The sequence below is a fragment of the Ananas comosus genome, linkage group 1, assembly GCF_001540865.1.
Source record: "Ananas comosus cultivar F153 linkage group 1, ASM154086v1, whole genome shotgun sequence".
In the NCBI taxonomy this organism is placed as follows: Eukaryota; Viridiplantae; Streptophyta; class Magnoliopsida; order Poales; family Bromeliaceae; genus Ananas; species Ananas comosus.
In genome coordinates, this window is record NC_033621.1 from 5,108,913 (window position 1) to 5,130,111 (window position 21,199).

At 37.1% G+C, this 21,199-nt stretch overlaps 1 protein-coding gene across 1 annotated transcript; it reads right to left on the reverse strand.

Annotated features, from left to right (window-relative positions):
- LOC109708387 (ACD11 homolog protein-like) lies at window positions 6,141-15,712 on the reverse strand. The gene is made up of 4 exons (XM_020230110.1): window positions 15,179-15,712; window positions 9,722-9,894; window positions 8,513-8,658; window positions 6,141-6,623 (listed from the first exon to the last, which is right to left on the reverse strand). The coding sequence occupies exons 1-4, from the start codon at window positions 15,488-15,490 to the stop codon at window positions 6,517-6,519; spliced, it is 738 nt and encodes a 245-aa protein (XP_020085699.1). The 5' UTR covers window positions 15,491-15,712; the 3' UTR covers window positions 6,141-6,516.

Sequence of the window (21,199 nt, forward strand, 5' to 3'; positions counted from 1 at the left end):
GCGTTTTCGGTTCGAAATTCTTCCGACAATGCCTCGTGATAAATTGTTTTGTCGCTAAGCCTTGTTGGCTGGTCACCCTTCGAGGGTTCGGAAACGACGGGTGAGCGACGGTGGGTTCCGGTGTCTAATTGGACACTTCCGGAAACCCGGATCGGAACGATTATCTGATGATAATCGTTTCGATGTGAGATAGTGTTATGCTGCCAAGTCACACAAATATAAATGCTTAGTGGCAGCAGGTGACTCATAGTACGAGTCGGTGAGTTTTGGGACAGTACGTGCATCCCGACGGAGTCCCGGTGTGATTTTCAGGACTTCCGTTGTGTTCGGCAATCGGTTTTGGGAAACCGATTCCCGTAGGTTTGTTGGTGGAGATTGTGAGTACGTTTTGTGTTCATGGGTTGGATTCTAACCCGGTGGACCCTTCGTAGGTCCAGTTGTTATTTCCTCCGCAGTCGGAAGATCAGTACCGTATTCGTACAGATGGGTACTTCGATCCAAAGTCGGTACAGTGCTGCACGCTCGGTGATATCTTCTTACCCTTGTTCTCCCGTTATTACTCTACATGCATATACTATATGTTGAGGCCTAGCACCTATACCATGTTTTCTTGTTGCTCTACTTAGCTGTTTTACATATCCTATATCATGTTTAGAGTACAGCGATTTTGTGATTATCTGTGAGATCTATGACCTAGTCGGTCAGTTCGTTGCATCCGTTGTTGTGATCTATTTGGTCAATTGGACTACTTGGTGACCTACGCGGTCAGTTTACCCTAAAAGGTTGGATTGTCTGCTAGTTTCCGATGTTTTGTGCCTAGTCGGTCAGTTCGTTGCATCTGTTATTGTGACCTATTCGGTCGATTCACTACATCCGTTCTTGTGGTCTACTTAGTCAGTTGGACTATTTGGTGACTTACGCGGTCAGTATACCCTGAGGGGTCGGATTGTCGGCTAGTTGTCGATGTTTGGCTATTAAGCACATTAGCATCGATCGCCACTGCTCATACGCATTTCACGAACACCAGCGGTCTGATCCACCGCAAGATGGTGTTCTTTTCTGAAAAAGTGGTTAGGTGTGCCAGCCCGTGAGCCCAAGAGGGGTTATATGCTTTCTGACCCAGGAGCTTATGCTGAGGTCATGGGCCTGAGGTGTTGCGGACCAATATGGCTTATTTCTATTTAGAGCAGTTGTGGCATTGGCCTGAGGTGTTGCTGACCAATATGGCTTGTTTCTATTTAGAGTAGTTGTGGCATGGGCCTGAGGTGTTGCGGACCAAAATGGCTGTTCCAGATTGGGTATTTTGGACTTGTCGTCCGTTGATTCATACACACAGTAGCGGTAGCTGTGCATTTATACATCCTGTTCATTTATTATCATTGCTACTGTATTTCACTTACCCATATTGTTGTTTATCCTCCTTGACTGGTGAGTACCCTTCGCCCTCGTCGGCTTGTGGTACCCACTGGGAGGGGAGATATGTTTACATGTTCTCACCCCCCACCGCCATTATAGGTGACGTCGCGGGTCCTAGTGGGACGGTTCGTGAGGAGCACACCTAGTGATCGATCGAGCCATCGTCCCGTTGTTGGTTAATTCTCTAACCTAATTTCGTTAAATAAATGACTTAGACAGTTTACATGGTTCAGTATTTTATTACATTTGAATATTTGGGATTTCAAGCATGCAATAAAGGATTTGTGGATTTTCGTGAAGTGGAAATGGTTTTCTACCTCTCGTGGTAGCGAGTTTTAAAAGAAAAAGGTTTTCGTGTGGGAAACAGTTTTTAAAAGAGTTTCTCATGATTTTCATGACTTAGTATTTCAAAACAAGTTTTCGGGTGAAAAATATTTTAAACTAATAGTTGTGGATTTATGGTTAACTCTGAATGTGAATCTAAATGTAAATGGCTTATGAATGTATAAATGTATGAATGTTTGTATATTCAGTTGTGGTGGTTGTATCTTATTTATATATCTTGTACTGTGCGACGCCGTGCAAATATAGGGGAGGCTCTGTCCGTGTGAACAGTGGACTCTCTATATTTGTGGCGGATCTGGCATACCCTGGGGGTCAGGTTCTTTAAAAAAAAAAAAAAAAAATGGACACTTCCGCATTGCTTTTAAAGAAAAAGGGGCCTCGGAGTATGACAGATTAAAGTGGTATCAGAGACAGGTTACAACCACAACACCATTCACAGGTTGTTTTGAAAAATAAACAAAAACTGAACCATTAGTTAGGTTGACCTATAGGAAGACCTACGGTATATAGGTACGTGAGTGCGGGGTTTGGGCTTGAATCCCAGCGTGCATTCGAGTTTGGTAAACTCGAAGTGCATGGTTATTTTCTGTACGTGCTACGATTTTCGCACAAGCTGGTGTCTCAGTCGGGAGTAGTGGTAGTGTACCTTCTTGGACATCGAGTGGCGGGATGATGTCCCCCAAGTGTGGCCACCCCTGTCGGATGGGGCCTTGAAGGGCCAGATGATGTGTTTGGGCCTAGGCGATTGTTTTGGCTGCCAGCCCCCAGGCCACTTCCCCTACTTAAGGCACAAAAGCTGTTGCGAGTGTCTCTACGGAGATGATACTAAGATCTGTTACAGTCGCGACTTCAGTGGGGCTACTAGGGTGTAGCCCAAGGTTGTGATAGCGGCCGTCCAAGCGACTGCAATATTGACGGTGCCTTCTCAGATCTTTGGATAAGGTTGTGATGCCTATCCCTCATTCTTGTTTGCTAGTAGAATTGTTGTTGCGGGTCTTTTGACCTTTAGCTAGTTCATACGTCAAACTGATGTGTACTAGAACCGAGTGGACATAGTTTTGGTTGATGCATACATCGTATGTGGTTATCCTAACACCTAAATTGGTGTGTCATGGGATAGTAGATGGTTTGGTAGGATCCGTCTTGACTCGAGTTACTCCAAGGTATGGTCGGAGTTCTCGGAGCTTTGGGAATAGTTGGTTGTGGTGTAGAAATCGGTTAAAGAAACTGTTTCCTAAAGCCTCAGTCTGCACGGTTCGCGGCTAAGTGTCGCTAGCAGCTTTTGGATCTTGAATGCAGTGGGACTCCCAGTGAATCGGTTCAAGATCAATCTAATTTCGAATGTCGACTTGCAAAGTCGATGTTCGATGGTTTTGGTTGTGAACTTTTGGTGCAGTAAAGAGGTATCAGGTGGCTAGATACTTCGATATGTCGTGCTTCCAACTTGTTATTGGCAGAGGATCTTCGAGTATTTCGCTTTTCTTTTGATAAGTACATTGGCTGCAGACAATGTAATGTCGAAAGTTGGGACGAAATACCCTTTTTTCAATTGGGACTTATGGATTGGGTCGGTATTTTCTCTAGATTGTTTTGTGGAAAAGCTAGAGTGATGGTCATCTCTGAGCACGTAGCGAGTCTTGGATTATTTTCCTGGCAAGTTTTGTGCACTTGATTTATTATCACTACAGATGGTTTTGACTTTGGTTTGAGTCTGAATACTTTTTAGCTCTATAATTATGCCTTGCACAACCAAAAGGTTTGTTTGGTTGGTAATCTCGGCCTATTGTCGAGAGGCTCGGAATCACAGTTGATAAGTGGCTTATGCCTGGTTGTTGGCTTTGATTGCCACGGTTTGTGATAGTGTATAAAGTTTGTGACTCGGCTTATCGTGCAAACCTTGGAATGGTATGCTTGTCCGGTTATATGGTGACAGGTGCGCCTGGGTCTCAATGAGAAAGGTATTTGGTGTTGCTGGGAACATCGATCGCTTGGGTTCCTTTTAGGACAGCAGCGATAGGGTCTCGTGGAGACAGGTGTTGGGCATCACCGATGGTTATTATCGCCTATTGCGATTGGCAATCCTGTGCATCAAATGATGGATTTGCTAAAACCATATGTTGGTCGGATTATACCGGGTTAAATTTTTGAGGAGACAAAATTGTCGAGCTCGATTGGTAATGCCAGCCTTGGACCTTTTGGTCAGGCAAAAGTTGAGGTCTTGGACCTAGGATTGTCGAATGCCAACAGTTTGTGTTGAACCGGTAGGAAACTGTGGTCTCCGAGGTGAGTGTTATTGATTCTGGTTATGGGACAGACTGCGACATATTCGCTGATCATCTAAGCCTGAGGTATCTCTTCACGTAGAAAAAGTTGAACCTCAGGCAGTGGCATTGGCTCGAGCTCTTGAAGGACTACAGTCTCTCGATTCAGTATCATCCGGAAAAGGCGAATGTGGTACTGGACGCCCTGAGCCAGAAATAACCTTCAGCTCAGTTGTCCTTCATGATCACGAACCAGGATCGTCTTGTGGAGGAGTTCCGCCGTTTCGAGATAGAGGTTGTTTTCTACCAGGACCACATCCCGATAGATGACCCAGGTGATACAGCCTACCTGGACTGAGCGGATTGTGCTCGGGCAGCAGAGTGACCCGTACTTACAGAAAGTGCGGGCGGAGATCGGGCAGGGCAAAGATGGGGACTTCTCTATTCGCACTGATGGATTCCTTCGCTTCAGAGGTAGATGGTGTGTGCCTAGTAAATCGGAGCTGAGGAACGATATCCTATCCGAGGCGCACCAATCCCCTTACACGGTTCATCCCGGCGGAACCAAAAATGTATCGCGATTTGAAGCAGTTTTTCTGGTGGCCTGGGATGAGGCTAGACGTGGTCTCTTGATCGACTGGCACAGTTATACATCGACAAAATGGTTCGACTTCATGGCGTGCCGGTGTCGATCGTATCAGAATGGGACACTTGCTTCGTATCCTAGTTTCGAGGAGCTTACAGCAGGCTATGGGTATGAAGCTAAACTCCTATATGGCTTTCCATCCCCTGAGTTGCGGTGATGGGTTATAGTGATGGATGGTTTCGGTATCTATCGCTAGTGGAATTCGCCTAAATAATAGCTACCAGGCGAGCATCAGGATAGCATTGTACGAGGCTTTGTGTGGGCATTGATGTCGGTCTCCTATCTATTACGACGACGTCGGAGAATGCCGGTTGATCGGGCCAGACTTAGTGGAGGATGCGGAGGCAAAGATCCGCATTGCGAGAGAGCAACTTCTAACTGCACAGAGTCGACAGAAGAGCTACGCGGACCAGCGGAGGAGAAGGTTTTTTTTTTTTTCTTTGGTGGTTGGTAGCAGTGGATCAATATTTCCTGTTTAGGGTTGGTGGCTCTGATATCATGAAAGAAGGGCAAAATAACTCAATCCTTAGGATTCCATCGATTTGTATATATAATTATAAGAGGCATATACATGACAACCATCATTACTATATAATCTTATAATATTACTATATAATTTTATAGAATATTTGAAATATACAATATAAGTTCCACTATATATGTAATGTAATATTTACATGCTAAATATATCCTAACTCTCGGATGTTTTCTGTAATTTAGCTAACCCAATTCCTAGCCAACCAGCTCTCTCTCTCTCTCTCCTCTCTCTTTCTTTTTCAAATGCACATTTCTCCTCTCTCATTCCCACACAAAAATTAGGTGTAAAAATCAAACAAAATTATGAGAAAAAACTTTAGAAAAATTGGAAAAGAAACTTGATTGAAAACAAGCCAACTTTAGATCATCTAACAAATTGAAGAAAAAATATTGGAAAAATCCTAAGGTTCAACATTAGAGGTGAGTATTTTTTTTTTTTTTTTTTTTTTTGAGAGATAGGTAGCATGCTACCCGCTTCGTTTATTTCATTTAGAAATAAACTAACTTAGCTAGAAATGTGAACCTACTAGGATTCGAACTTGAGACCTCAGGTACCAACCATCAAGCCTTTTGCCACTTGCGCTAGGAACAGTCGGTAGAGGTGAGTAATTTGATGGTTAGTTTTGTACATTTTGACCAGTAAAATATTGTTAAAAGTTACAATTCTCTAATGCCGAATTCAAAAGTTGGTACAGTGAAACTTAAGTCGAAGTCGCGGAACCACAAGTACAATTTACAAAATTTTTTGTTGATTCTAATTTCGCAGTCATCTTCTAACACGTTTTGATCAGTTCTCAATCTCTTCTCAATTTCAATTTCACAACCTAGAGTGTTCTTCGAAATAAAATAATCCATAGTGATAGCTGATGAGAGACGAGGATGGAAGAATCCGACTTCACGCAAAGAATTTCGTAGTATTTCAGCTTTTCAAGAAAGAATCTAACAGATGGTTATGCTATTATTCGTTCCCAGAGGATTTACCATCCAAAGTCAATCAAAATAAATAAAAGCACCACCGGTTTCCGAATGCACCTATAAATGAAACCTCTCCAATCTCTTCCTCCTCCACTAGTTTCTCCATTTTGTGACATCCAATCTGGAGAAACAAGCAGGGAGAGTAATGCCTGTTACTACACAATGATGCACAAGATACAATACCCCCCTGAAACACCCCCTGAAAGAATAGAGAAATTAAAAGAGAGGGACAGCGAATCTGCCGTAGTTAAGAAATGGTGGAGACAAATACAACAAATTGGGGATCAATGTTTATAGTTTCTTGAGGTCTTTGTTCGATATGCTCTTCCTCTGCTTTCACCAGTCTAGGGCAATATTCCTGGAGAGGAAAAGATCGTCGATGTACTGTATAATGGGGCTAGAGGCGTTAATGTATCTTTGCATTTCCTTCTGTACAGAGTAATCTGCAGCAAGAGATGAGGACTGTTAAGTATCCAGCGAACAGTTAGAATTGGCAGCTAAAGTAAATTAAAGGGCGAAAGTTTGTTCACATTTCTGGCCACATAAGTGAGTCGATTCTACAGCTAGATAAATGTACAGATCCATGCCTTTCATTAGATTTTCTTCCGTCAGAAAACAATAGCTTAGCATCGATCGTAGATTTTGACTTGCATAGGAAGCTCTATCTTAACTAATTTTGTCACACTGCACCTAGCCTTGATGAATTTTAGAATGAAGAAGTGATGGCAAACTTCTCAAATCTTAAATTTTTTAAGTTTTTTATTGAGCTTCTGCAAATTTTTTGCTCCGATAAGCTGAGACCCCCAGAAACATTTCCTTACTAACGCTAAACAGTGGAGTAATTCTAGATTCTTTTAAGAAATAAAGATAAACAGCCAAAAAGTATTTTGGAAGATATCTTCTACAGGGAAATCTCCAAATCATTCGTCTTAATAGAAGGCAATCAATCTATTATATCCTCTAGTTAAGTAGCTTTAAATAGTGGAAGTAAGGATGGTCACATAGCGGGGCAGGGACGGGGCCCTTCATCGTCCCCGACCCGTCCCCATCCCCACAGGTTTATACAGCTGCGTCCCCACCTCATCCCTGCCAATGGGAGGAAAGTCCCCCATCCCCCTCCCCGCAGGATCACCATCCCCTCAAGGAAACACACAAATTTTTTTAATTAAATTTAATTTATTTTAATTTAAATCAATTTAAATTTCATCCAATTATTAAGCTTTTTTTTTAATTCATCATCAAGTTAAGTATGGCACATCAAATTACTAAAAATGTATAATAATCAAATATTATTTAATTTATATACCATGTAAAAAATTAAATATGTTGAGAACATTTTATTAAATTAAAAATATATTGAAGGCATCAAAGTTAGCATTATATAATTTGCGGGAATCAGGAATATCGTGGAGTGGGAGAACTATCCCCATCCCCGCCCCATCATCGGAAGCGGGAAAAATTCCTCCCCCGATCCCTGGCCCTGATCTTGCGGAGGCAAAATGCTCCTCAGCGCCACCCCATTCGAGGCGGATCCCTATGGGGACCTAAGTCTGCAGGGAAATTCCATACCCACGCGCATGGCACACCAAGGTGCAAGGGGCTCCTAGAGCCTAGATACAAGGTGCAAGGCGCTTGTCTGAATAAGATAGTATATTCATCAATGAAATTTTCAAAAATACAGGTACAAGACACTCGTAGAAAAACCAATTAAGCAACAAACAAATCACAAGTAGGACTTATAAAAATAGCATAGTTTTATAGCTCGATTGCTACAAAAAATTTAATCACTCTGTATTCCGAATTGGTGTATCAAAAATGCTAAAAAACACAAATTGCGCAAAACCTGCACCCTAGTTATATATATTGTAGTGAAAAAAAAAGAAGCAATGTATAAAACATCCAAAACCAACATCCAGGATTTTCGAAATGCTCTATTTATTCTGCATCCATAGTTTTCTGAACCTTTTTCCTCATTCTTGTTATTCCTCTAATTACATGTTGTTGAAAGATCCTGTATTAACCGTCACTTCATTCGTCTTAAAAGTTGGTTTTTTTTTCTTATTTTTGCACAAGAAAAAAAGTTTGGTCTAATCCAATGTTTTCCTTTCGTGTATCCAGTTTACCGTTGTATCTTAACATTATTATGACAAAAAAAACAAACAAAGGGAAAAGTAATCATGTGCAGTTCTGCAAGAGTTCTTGAAGTGCATGACAACCATCTAAATCCTTCTACTTTAAAATAATTATTATTTGCCAAAACAACCATCTGAATCCTTCTACTTCAAAATAATTATTATTCGCCAAAAGTAAACCAGTGGTAAAGTACTGTTACCTGTTTCATTTAATCTCGATATCAATTGTTCCCTAGTTGGAAGAGCATACATTCCAGCAGAAACAGTCTTCCTGATAGCCCAGTTATGGAATGGTGCACAAACTTGTCCATAAGCGGTAGATGCAGCATCTTTTAATGAGCATTCACTGAAATAGTACACATGATAAACAAGAAAAATTTAAATGAGCCATAAATATAAAACAGAGTACAAACTTTATTGTTGTAAGTTCTGATGATTGTGGAGCATATTCACATGACATCAACCAGCCTAAATCTGAATGACTACATAAAAGTAAAAGGAATGCAATGTTCATATCCAGGATAAGAGACTTCTCCAGGTGATATACTTTGATTACACTACAGTTTTTCAGCAATAGTTAAGGGGAAAAAAAAAACAAAATAAGCTGGCCCTTTATTTTACTTGCAAGTAGTCCATAAGGTTGAGATAAACATGTACTTACAGTTTTACACATGTTAACCAATAATTTTATATGTTGATCAAACATGCACTATCAAAATATTCAATGGACATACACAACAGTGAATTGATTTACATGTACGAAGGCCAGATGGTACAAACATACACTATCAAAATCTTCAAGGATCATGTTGCTTGCTACTCTTTTGTCCTTCAAAATGATAGGTATTCTTAATAATGCCTAATGACACTTTATTGACCTGTACTGATGACACTTTTATTGACATGTACATGGGCCCATGAACAGCAAGCAGAAAATTGTTTTCTAATGTAGTGCCGTACAATTATAAAATTAATTATATGAAGATCTTTCAACTTTCTGTCATACCTTAGCATGCAAAGGTCAGATTAATTTCAATACCTTCAAATGCAAGTGTCAGATAAATTTCTATATCTTTGAGAACCCAGACTAACATAAATATTATCCTCGTCAATGCAAGTAGAAGTCAACAAAAGATTCACATGACAAAATTTCATGATGTTAATTGAATGATTTCCAAACATGACTAAGCATAACGAGTTCTTCAAGCCCATCACGACTTGTATTATGTTGATCTGACAATATAATAACAGTGTAAAATCTTCCCCTCTAATGTCTTCCCTTGCACATGCAACCTTTCAAAGCAAAAAAAAATAACAACGGCATACCTCATATACTTTGCGCAAATATTTCACAAAGATAACTTGGTCTGAAAGTTAAAAGAAACAATATAAAACATAGTAAAACGTACTTTGTAGATAGAAATTGCTCAAACAAAGCTCTGATGAGGTCAAGGCCCAGCCTGACTCTGCGCAAATTACGTGAATGGCTTCCTTGCCTTCTGACACTATCATTTTTTATGTCATGATCAATAATATGGATCAATGTCTCATATGCCTTTGATGCTTCGATTAGGTCATTAACCTGAAAAGATTGATCATACAAAAAGGAATTACTTCAAATATCTTATCTTAATTTTTTGTATTGCTGAGAAAAACTTGTGTTTTGTTAATTAATAGACATGTTCAACACAACGATAGATCTCCAAGAAGAAAGGAAGCATAAAAAAATAAATTTACCTGTCAATCCTATAGATAAGTCACAGAACCCAATCTTACAAAAAGTACCGTAAAAAGTCTTGACTGGGCATAGGCAAAATCTTATGGCATATAATGATTAAAGTAAGGCTAAATCTAAGAGCTAATAGTCTACAATGCCTAATAATGACTTCCTAGGCATACCACCGTTTGCCGGAAGGAGCAAATGGAATAAAAGCTGACCTATAACCTAATTGATTCTACCAAAGGTAGAATAATTTGATATATTGGTAAGGAAAACTAAGGAACATTGTAAATATGCAGTCAGATGTGCCCAGTAAGTACTAAGCACAACCAATATGTGGACCAAACCAAGAACTATAGGGAATTAAACTATAATAGGGGGTTTCAGCATTTGACCCAAGATATCACAACTTCCAGGCACATATAATCATCTTCTCATCCATCTCATGCACAGAGCTTGAAAAAAGAAGGTAAAGATGCCAGCACTACACATAGACCAAATAAAGAGAGAGCAAGTGGGGGAATGGAACATAATTGAGAACAAATGTTACAAATGATAATCATGGTGATGGGGAAGCTTAAATTTTCATACAAACGTAAAGGTGAAGCAGAGGAAAGTGATGAAACAACAAAGTAAATATACAATGCTCGACATTTTAATGAAGGTAGTACCAAAAGAGTCTTTTATTTTCTGTTGGGGAAAAAAAAACATAAACAGATTTCTTCAAAGTAATGGAACTATGGAACCTGCAAGTAGCTATGAACCTAATATTGCATTTTCAGGCTTTCATACATAGGCATATATTTCACATGCACATACTTTGTAATACACTGACCTGCATCTGTTATGGTTTAACTAAACAAATTTGAAACAAATTTGAAGGGATTAATTAACCTGAAATGCAGTAAGAAACAGAAAAAAAAGTTACAACACTTAAATATATTGCCATTGCTTGTGGACCATGTACTAAGTATTTCTTTTTCTTCATTGGTATGCATATCTAGCAATCTAGGAGAAATATTCTGATCTTTATTAAGTCATTGATAGGAAATTGAATGGAATTTTGTAATTAATGACTTAATCTACATCTTTATTCATCTTAATTACAGATTTAATGCAACAAAAAAAGGACAACAGTAGATATTAGAAAAATTGCACATGATTTCATATTGGTGCTAAATTGTATATCTTTTATCATATTACTCCATTTCATCATCATACTTAAGTTATGAATTGCATATGAGTGGTTTATTGTCTACTCGACAAGAAGATTAAGGGATCTAACAAAATTAATCAATATGTTTCAGATAAAGTCCTGTAAGCTCCCTGAGCATGAATTGAACTGTATTTTCCGAACTTCCTAAATAATATTTCTAATAATCAACATAGCCCAACAGTCAACAGTGCCTTAATGAAGAATGTATGTAGAGGGTTTTCAGTTCCTTGGCCTCTCATGTTCTGTCATTACAATTTATTGAGAAAATTGATGAACTCTTCTTAAGAGTTCAATCTAGAGAAGTGTTTCTCCAAACACATACGCCGTGGCATTAGTCATAGCTCTACCAAATCCTTATTTTATAATTGCAGTTCCCACATGAACCAATTTCCATGAAAAATTCATGCCGATCAAATGATGAAATACTCTAAACAGCCTAGAAGCTTTTGTACTTTGTTTGTGACCACCGTGAGGTTTGGGACCAGAAGACACCAAAACAATCTCCTATGAACAACCTGAAACCCACATCAAAAGGAAAACTAGAATTCATACTCACAATTTGCATTAATTAATTTTCTCACCTTCTCTCGGTATCTTACATTATATAATTTGATGGTACCTTCAAAACACGTGGCATACCTACATTTGCCCATTCCACGTGGTAGGTTCTCAATACTTCTCTTTACTCCTCTCTCTCTCTTCCCTTCTATAGATGGCACCACCTCTCTCTCTTCCCCTCTCTTTTTCTCTCGCTTCCCTTCTACAGGTGGCCCCTCCTCTCTCTCTTCACCTCTCTCCTCCTCTCTCTCCCCCCTCCAAGTGGCCCTACTTTCTCTCTCTCTCCTACAGCTAGCTCTCCATCTCCCTCTCCCTCTCCCTCTCTTCCCTACTCTCTCTCTTCCCCCTCTCTCCCTCTTATCCCTCCTCTCTCTCTCTCTTTTTGCTCCGCCAGTTGGTCCCCCCTCTCTCTCCCCATCGTTTTCATAGTACCTACACTCTTTCCCTCTTATATGGGGGAATTCGAAGTAGGCTTCAGCAGCTTGGGCGGCAACGACGACCGACGTGGCAGCAGCGACAACGTGGGCGGCGTCAGCAATGGTCACCGCGGCAACCGGTGGCGATCACGGCGGTGACGGCAACTTGGGCGACAGCAGCGATAGACATGACGGCGACAACGTCGGACAAAAAAAAACACAGCTCTATGTCCTTTTTTTTTCCTTTTTTTTTACTCTTCTTCTCTTTTTCTTCTTCTTCGTACCTTCCTCTTCTTTTTTTTAACTTCTTCCTTCTTTTGTTTACTTCTTGCCTGATGACGACGGTGGCAGTTTGGGCAACATAGGCCACGGCTTAGCGACGCCGATTTGGCCTTGAGGATGGCTAAAGGAAGTGGGTGTGTTGAGGTTTTTGATTTATTTCCGCAAATTTTTTTTGCAATTTTTTGGCACCGAATCAGATTTTTTTCATGAAATTTTCGGTGTTTTCGTGAATTTGCATGATTTTTGAAAATTTTGATTTTAGGTAAAAAAAAATTAGCAATAATATATTTGATTTATATTTTAATTTTATATAATTTTTTCACCTTTCTTCTCAATTTTCCAGTATAAAGTATTTGAGAGCTATATCGCACTTTGAAAAATGTATTTGAGAAAATCACCCTAAAGAAAATAAAAATTTCACTCTAAGAATTTCATGGCTTGATGATTTCTCTATTTGAGAGCTATTTTTTTATGGTTTGATGATTTTTCTATTTGAAAACTATGTCGCAATTCAATAGTTTGATTTCAATATAATTTTTTTTTCTAAAGAAAATTATTTTGCATGGTTTTACGGTCAATATATTTATATTAAACGTAATCTACTTACCCGCAGCGAAGCGCGGGGTTTTCACTAGTCTTGCATAAAACATCACAACAAGCATAGCATGATGAATCATTGCCCATCTAGTTGTATTCAGCTTTCTAAACAAATAATATCCAGTATGTGTTGGAGAATTTTTTGAGATGTATTAGATATGGAGAAAATCATTCCAAAATGCCTGCTCAATCTCATGAAGGTGAAGCTGAATAATTCAATTTGTCAGCTACCTAAATATAGCCAGCTTGGGTATCAATACTGACATATCACATCTATCAGTCATCCAATAGCACTTGAAAAGATCTCTCATGCTCTACTATATATAATCAATCTCTCTCCCTCTCTCTCTCTTTTTCTCTCCAATCTTCTTAACTACAAATTGGCAAAAGAAAATGTTCCTCTTGCTATGTAGTCAAATTGTAGATCATCTTATTTCATTACTTTTTGCTAATTGCATTTGGTACCTTTAACTATTCGTTCTTAGCCACAAATTGCATATTACTCAAATTGCATATCATCTTATTTCATTACTTGTTGCTAATTGCATTTGGTACCTTTAACTATTTGTTCTTAGCCACAAATTGCATATTACCATAAATCAAACTATTGATCTTGGATGAAGTTATCTCCAGAACAAGTTGCCTAATGTGCTTTTGCTAAAATTACAAAAAAATATAGATAAATTAGATAAATAAATAAATTGCACAGCCAATGGTTTCTTCCATCTCCCTCATGTAAAGCATGCTGCTCCTCTGAGTACTCTCCAATTAAATGATCAAGCAATCTAGAGAATTTCTAGTGAAATTATACCAAAATTTATTGCCAATTACCATCCTACAACCAAAAACAAAAGATAAATGCACAAAATCTCCAATGAACAAAATTATATAATCCAAAGAAAAAAAACACTTTTTGTCTTTGAGACTAAATCCTGATTTCCCCACTGAAAAACATGATCTATACAAAACCACTCCTCTTCTTCTCCCTTATTTCATCCTTCCCCTATTCTCTCTGTTTTCTCTACCAAATCCCAATCCACCATTTTTTTTTTCCTTAACATCTCTTAAATTTAATTTTTCTTAAATTAAATAATTTTAGTCCATTTATTAAAATCATTAGTAATTCCATCAAATTTGATCACTTTTTAACAAATAAAATTAAAGTAATTAACAGCTAATAAAAATTCAAGCTATCTAAATTTAATAAAATTTTCAACTTACCAAATCATAAAAATTGCAATAAAAAAAATTAGAAATTGAGGGCGCCAATTAGAAAAAGAAAATTTGAGAGGCCTATTTCAAAACTGCCTATAGTTTAAATCTTTTGCACACAAGTGCCTGAACTTTCAACTATGATAATTAGACCTATTGAATTTTACCAAATAGTTTAATAGTTTCTTCTCACTGAGAATTACAAATTATACAACCCTTTTGATCGCTTGTCGTGCACAGAACTCTTTCAAATTTGATAATTAAGCATGAGACTTAAAGAATAAGGTGAATCTATCTTCAATTTTTGTTATTTTCTAATATGTTAGAATAGAAAAAATATCTTATTTTTATATATTTTGAAGCTTTATAAGATTATTTAAGAGACATACATTCAAATGGTTGTGCAGTTAGTAACTTAAATTGAAGAGGAGGTGTATTGAGTTATTCGATAAAGTTTAGAGAGCCTAATTGATAAAATTGAAAGTTGAGGTGTCTCTTTGTAAAAGAGCTAAAGTTTAAAGTGTAGGATCATTGAAGCTAACCATTACACCAAAAAACTCGAGCTACTAAATTTACGCAACCAATTCAAGGGTACAAACACAACGTCCACGGGTCTCGATTGTAACTCGGCCCAACCAGCCTCGCACCACTTCGAACACGACTCAGCTTAACCTAGACTCATGTCATTTCGAATGTGACTCAGCCCAAATTAGCCTCCCGCCACGTATCATGATGTTGGCCCCTTTAAGCCAACACATAAAGTCTCTCTACATATTACCCTTTTTCGATTCCATGCCAAAGGTGAAGAAAAGAACACGGATTAAACCAAACGGGATTGGAGAGGAAAAGGGGAAACGCAACGGACCTTGGCGACGTACTCCATCTCCGCGAACTTGAATGCGAACCCTAGGCAACCGAAGAGGACGGAGACGAGGGAGCACGCGTCGACGAAGGGGGCGAGGCGGAGCCCTCCGTCCCCACCCTCCTCGCCGCCGCCGCCGCGGAGGGAGCGCGCGAGCTCCTCGAAGGCCTCTGCCACGGCGGCGAGCGGCGTCCCCTCGTCCGCGTCCCGGAACGACCCCGCCGGGGTCGCCATGAGCGACTGCCCTGGTGTCTCCAGGACCGACTCCGCCGGGGACGACGACGACGATGACGACGAGAACGACTCCTCGCCCATGGACTAGGTCGATCGATTGATCGATCGATTTGCTGCGATCAATGCGAAACCCTAGTTTGAGAAGAGGAGAACCATAACCAATTGAGGATTCAAATTGGGTTTCCGTGTGCGGAGAAATGTTTGGGAGGGAGAGAAGAGGAGGGAGAGAAAGAGAAAGAAGGAAAAGGTGGCGTCAACCGTTGAGCCATAAGCCTATAATTAGGGGAGAGAAAGAGGAAGAGCGAGAGAGTTCTAGAGAGAGAGAGAGAGAGAGAGAGAGAAAGGAAAGAGTAAATTTTTTACTTGGACTGGGTCTACGTATTATCTCAGTGGACCGGAGTCGTCGCACTTTATATGGCCCAAGAAACTAGAAATTTCCAATGCATCAATTTATAGTAAAACATTATTCATTCATATATACTTTATTATTCTATGGTTTATAAGATATAACACTTTGTCATTTTATTTAATAATAAATTTTTATAAGGGCTTTTTTTGCATTCGGCCCCCCCTAAAAAAATTATTTTTACAAATAACCTCATCAATTTTATAATTTCAATTTTGGCCCTATCTCCGTCATGCGGGCGTCACATAAGCGCTATGCGAGCAAGGATGGGCGAGGTGGAATAAATTGAATACGGTAATCCATTCACCATGTCTAGTGTATTATATTACTTAAGTATGGAGTAAATATAAACACTGGATACGGTGAACCATTCACCATATTTGAATACGGTTAATGATTCACCATATTCAACTTATCACTCAGCCTCCATCCTGCTCGCACGGCGCTTGCATGACAATGATAGGGCCAAAATTAGAATTATAAAATTAGCGAGGCTATTTGTGAAAATCTTTTCTTTGAGGGGGCCAAATGCAAAAAAAAACTCCTTTTATAATGATATAAAAATTAAATAAAACTTTCCAAATTTTGCTAAATACAAATATACTAAACTACATAGGTACTAATTGAAGATTCATTTGAGTAAATAATCGTATTGTCTCTCACTGAGAGAGTTATCTGAACTATAAATTCGCTGACTATTCAATCTTTTCAAAATTTAGATTTTATTAACAAACATTTCTAATTGTTTAACGTAAGTCGGTCAATGACGCTTCAACTTCAAATTTTGAATTCGTCGGTTGTTTTTATAGGTTTAATTAATATACTTTATAAAGTTCTTGCAAATATAAATTATAAAAGGTAATTAGTTTAAATTTTGAAATCAAAATATTGTTAAGTGTCTCAAATTAAACAAATTAAAAAGTCGGATAGTAAAATCAAAATTTTATAATATTGGATAGTCGATTCAAAATGGTATATAGACTGTAATATTTTATCTATTTGTATTATGTAAGGCATTTTAAATATTGTATAAAATTTTAGGGGATCCTAATGAGATCTTAAAAATGAAAAAGATTAAATGCAGCAAAATTATTCAAAATTTTGCTTATTTGCAGATAGTCATCTAAACTTTAAAATTTTATATTTCTCACCTAAATATTTAGAAGTTTACATTTGGCTATGTAGGTTATATTTTACCAATTTAAAGTAGTTAAAGTTTCAAGAAATTATAAATATATATCATAGAATGTCTCTTTGGCCTCAAAATTCAGTTCTGCGGGATAAAATTTTATTTCTAATATTTGAATTTGACTATTTATAATAATTATGATTAATTTCTTCCATCAAAGTGATTTTCAACATCAAAAAGACTCATCTTATAGCCTAACATGCATAATAAATTATTTGTTAACTAATTGACTAATGTTAATCACTCTAATTGATACAAATTAAGCTAGTTAATTATAAATTTTGAAAATTTAGATGACAAATACAAAATTTTGAAAGCTTGGATGGTTATTTACAAAATAGCCGCAAGTCAGTTTAAGATGGTTTTGATGCATTTAATCTAAATTAAAATATCAATAATCGGTTCATAGTGGACCTGGTCCAGGCGATTATTTCGAACAAATAAGCTGTCGTGTGCATCTTTTTCCATACACCGGGTCCATGGACGGATAAGTTCGGGGTACGACAACCGTGAGATTCGAGCTGAGGCGATCGCGGCCGTCCAAATTTGACGGTGGCGATAGCAATCTTCATAATTGGACGGTGGGGATCGATCTTGCGCGCACCGTGGGAATCCACGCAACGCAGGGCGAGTACTACGGGCGCGCGTGGCCGAAGAGTTCCCGCGCAACGGTAAAACAACCCCACCACGCAACTTGAAACGTATTTCTTATTTATTGGTAAATATGTATGATGACCCCTCAACTAAAAAATCTTTGGAAATAGGTCCTTCGACTTATAATTCTTTAATTAAAACGGCTCATCTTCTAACTCTTTTATTTGTGATTTTATGCTTAGTTATGGTTAAGTTAATTTTTTTTCAAATTTAATGACTCTGTTAGTCCTTAAATATTATTTGGTTAACCTTTATTTTCTTAATGGCGGTTAAAATTATTTGGCAAAATTATTAATGAATTGATAATTTTCTTGAGTAAAATCACTCATCAACCAAGAAATAAAAAATTAAGAAATGCAATCAATCAGACAAAAGTTTAGGTGTCATTTCAAAATGGCATGTAGTTGAGGGGTTCCATACTTTTTTTTTCCTTATATTTAGTAAAAATGTTATTTAGTATTTATTATCAAAGAGGTTATCCTAATAATTGGAACTTCATTTGTACATTTTTAAAAGAAGAAGATTTTCAAATTATCTGGCTTTCTCGTGTTGACGTTGGGATAAAAAGTGTAATGACAACTTTATTAAGAAAAAAATAACAGTTTTCGTTATTAATATTTTTGTAATTTTTTTAAAAAAAAATTATTTGAGTTATTGTAGTAAGTTTTAATACATTTAACTAAAATTGTCCCACTTCACAAAAATTAAAAAGTTAACAAACAATATACTAAAAAAAAAAAAGTTGAGGGAGCAACTTTATAACGTCCTACAGTTGAGGGGGTTCTCCATACATTTTTAATTTTCATTTATTGTATAATAATAATAATAATAATAATAATAATAATAATAACCAACTTTAATATTTGTTGGTGAGCTGGGGTGCCAAGTGCATTACATGCTTTTGCAGCTTTTGCTGGCTATCTTTTATTCTTTTTTATTAAGATTAAACTTTTTTTTTTATGTAAAAAGTTCTCTGTCATCACTCATCACATCTTTTATTTATGAAAAGTATGTAATTTAGTTTATTCTCAGGAATATTTTCTTAATTCATGCTTTCTAGGTGATTAGTGACATAACACTCAATTTGGAATTGTTTATGTCACGCCCGGGGTTACTTTTTGATTTAAAAGCAATGCGGAAGCATCCAATTTTTTTTTTTTTTAAAACCTGATCCCCGGAGTATGTCAGATCCGCCATAAATATAGGGAGTCCACTGTTCAGACGAACAGAGTCTCCCCTATATTTGCACGGCGTCGCACAAGTACAAAAGTATAATCAGGATACAACCACAATAAATGAAATATACAACATCTAACCATTTATACATTCATATACCATTCACGACAGATTCACATGTAGAGTTTGAACATAAATCCACAACTATCAGTTGAAATGTTTCCTATCCGGAAACTGGTTTTGAAATACTAAGTTATAAAAAACTACGAGGAAACCTTTTCAAAACTGTTTCCTACACGAAAACCTTTTCCTTTTTAAAACACGCTACCACGAGGGGTAAAAAACTATTTCCAGTTTACAAAACTATAAATCCTTTATTACGAAATCCCGATTATTTAAATGTAATAACAAAATTGAACCATATAGATATCTAAGTCATATCAACAGAAACAACAAAGGTAGCAACTAAACCGAACAAACCGGATCGAAAGCTCTAGCGGCCGCTATGAACGTGTCTCACGTCTCGTCCAACCCTCACCGCCCGCAATACCTGAAAAATGGTGGGGGAGGTGAGAACATATAAACATGTCTCCCCTCCCAGTAGATATCGCAAGCTGACGAAGGCGAGGAGTACTTACCGAATCAGGAAGAGATAAATAAGGTCATGAGCAGATATAACAAATACAGTAGCCACGATAATGAACGAATGAGATATATATATATATATATATATATATATAATATTTATATATATATTATAGAGAGAGAGAGAGAGAGCAGGGCTGCTGTGCTCTCAGGAGCACGGAGGCCTCCGTGCTCCTGAGCCGTTTTCGATGATGGAATTTTCGAATCGACGATCGGCTCCGTTGAGACTTGATCTTAGCGCATTTGAAGTTTCTAGAAAATAATTTTGCGATTTTCTTCGTTATCATTTACCTAGTGATCGAAAGGTTTCAAAATCTATAATTTTTTAATGGTTGATATCAGCCATTTTCAAGTTTAACGTGTAGAAGTATTCAAATCAAATGAAATTTTGATAGAAATTCTTTATACTAGCTACAACAAGATCTATATTTCTGATCGAAAATTTTAGTGCTATTCACCAGTTTTATAGGATTTTTATTTTCAGCCGTTAAAATTATTGATTTTGAATCCTTTCGATTGCCTAGGTAAATGATATCGAAAAATCGCAAAATTATTTTCTAGAAACTTTAAATACGTAGATCAAGTTTAACGGAGCCGAATCGTCGATTCGAAAAATCCATAATCGAAAACGTTCAGGAGCACGGAGGCCTCCGTGCTCCTGAGAGCCAAGAGGCCCTGCTATAATTATATATATATAATATATATTATATATATATAGTTGAGCTAGAATACTATCAGTAGTAAACGATCCATTTTACTACCGATTTGTTTTCGTAATAGAACTTCCAATTGACGATCGGCTCCATTGAACATGATCTATACCACTGAAGTGTTTAGAAATCAAATTTCAAATCTTTTGACATCATTTTGCGTAATGATCAAAGGTTTCAAATTTTGTAATTTTAATAGTCGATAAGAGGCGTTCTCGTTTAACGGCGTAAAGATATCCAAATCAATTAAATTTTTGTTAGAAAATTCTTTAAACTATTTAAAACAAATCTATACTCTGATCTTGATTACAAGACTCTATCATTATTTTTAAAGAGTATTCATTTTCAGCCATTCATTTTTCTGTTCACTTGATGGATAAAAGAACAATATCGAAAGTGCGTGAATTGATTTTCTAGATAGTTTAAATGATTTAGATCATATTTTAACGGAGCGATCGTCAATTTGGAAGCTCTATCATCGAAAACAACTCCGATAGATAAATACTCCGTTTACTATCGAGAGTATTCTAGCTCACATATATATAATAATATACATACTATACGTATATAGATATATACGTATATACGTATATTACGATATATATACGTATAATATATACATATATATGTATATATGTATACAGTATATACGTATATTATGTATATACATATATATTGTATGTATATATGTAGTATACATATATCATACATTATATATGTATATATACATAATATATATGTAACATTATATGTATTACTATATATGTATATATACATATATGTATGTATACATATATATAATATATATATATATATATATATATATTTATATATATATATTATATTATATATATTATGTATCATTATATATGTATACATATATATACAGAATTGAGTTCCTATGCTTTTAAAAGTACCATGTCATGGTACTTGTAAGTTTTCGTCCCTTGGATTAAGGGATGTTGCGATTATGATGATGTGGGCTCCTAGGGTTGAGTGGGCAGTTGGTT

Excerpts from the sequence above, each read along its gene's own strand:
- LOC109708387 (XM_020230110.1), bottom strand. The coding sequence starts at position 15,490 with ATGGGCGAGGAGTCGTTCTCGTCGTCATCGTCGTCGTCGTCCCCGGCG. Across the intron at positions 9,895-15,178 it reads AGATGGAGTACGTCGCCAAG|GTTAATGACCTAATCGAAGC; the intron begins GTCCGTTGCGTT and ends CAATCTTTTCAG. Across the intron at positions 8,659-9,721 it reads GAGCAATTTCTATCTACAAA|TGAATGCTCATTAAAAGATG; the intron begins GTACGTTTTACT and ends GTACTATTTCAG.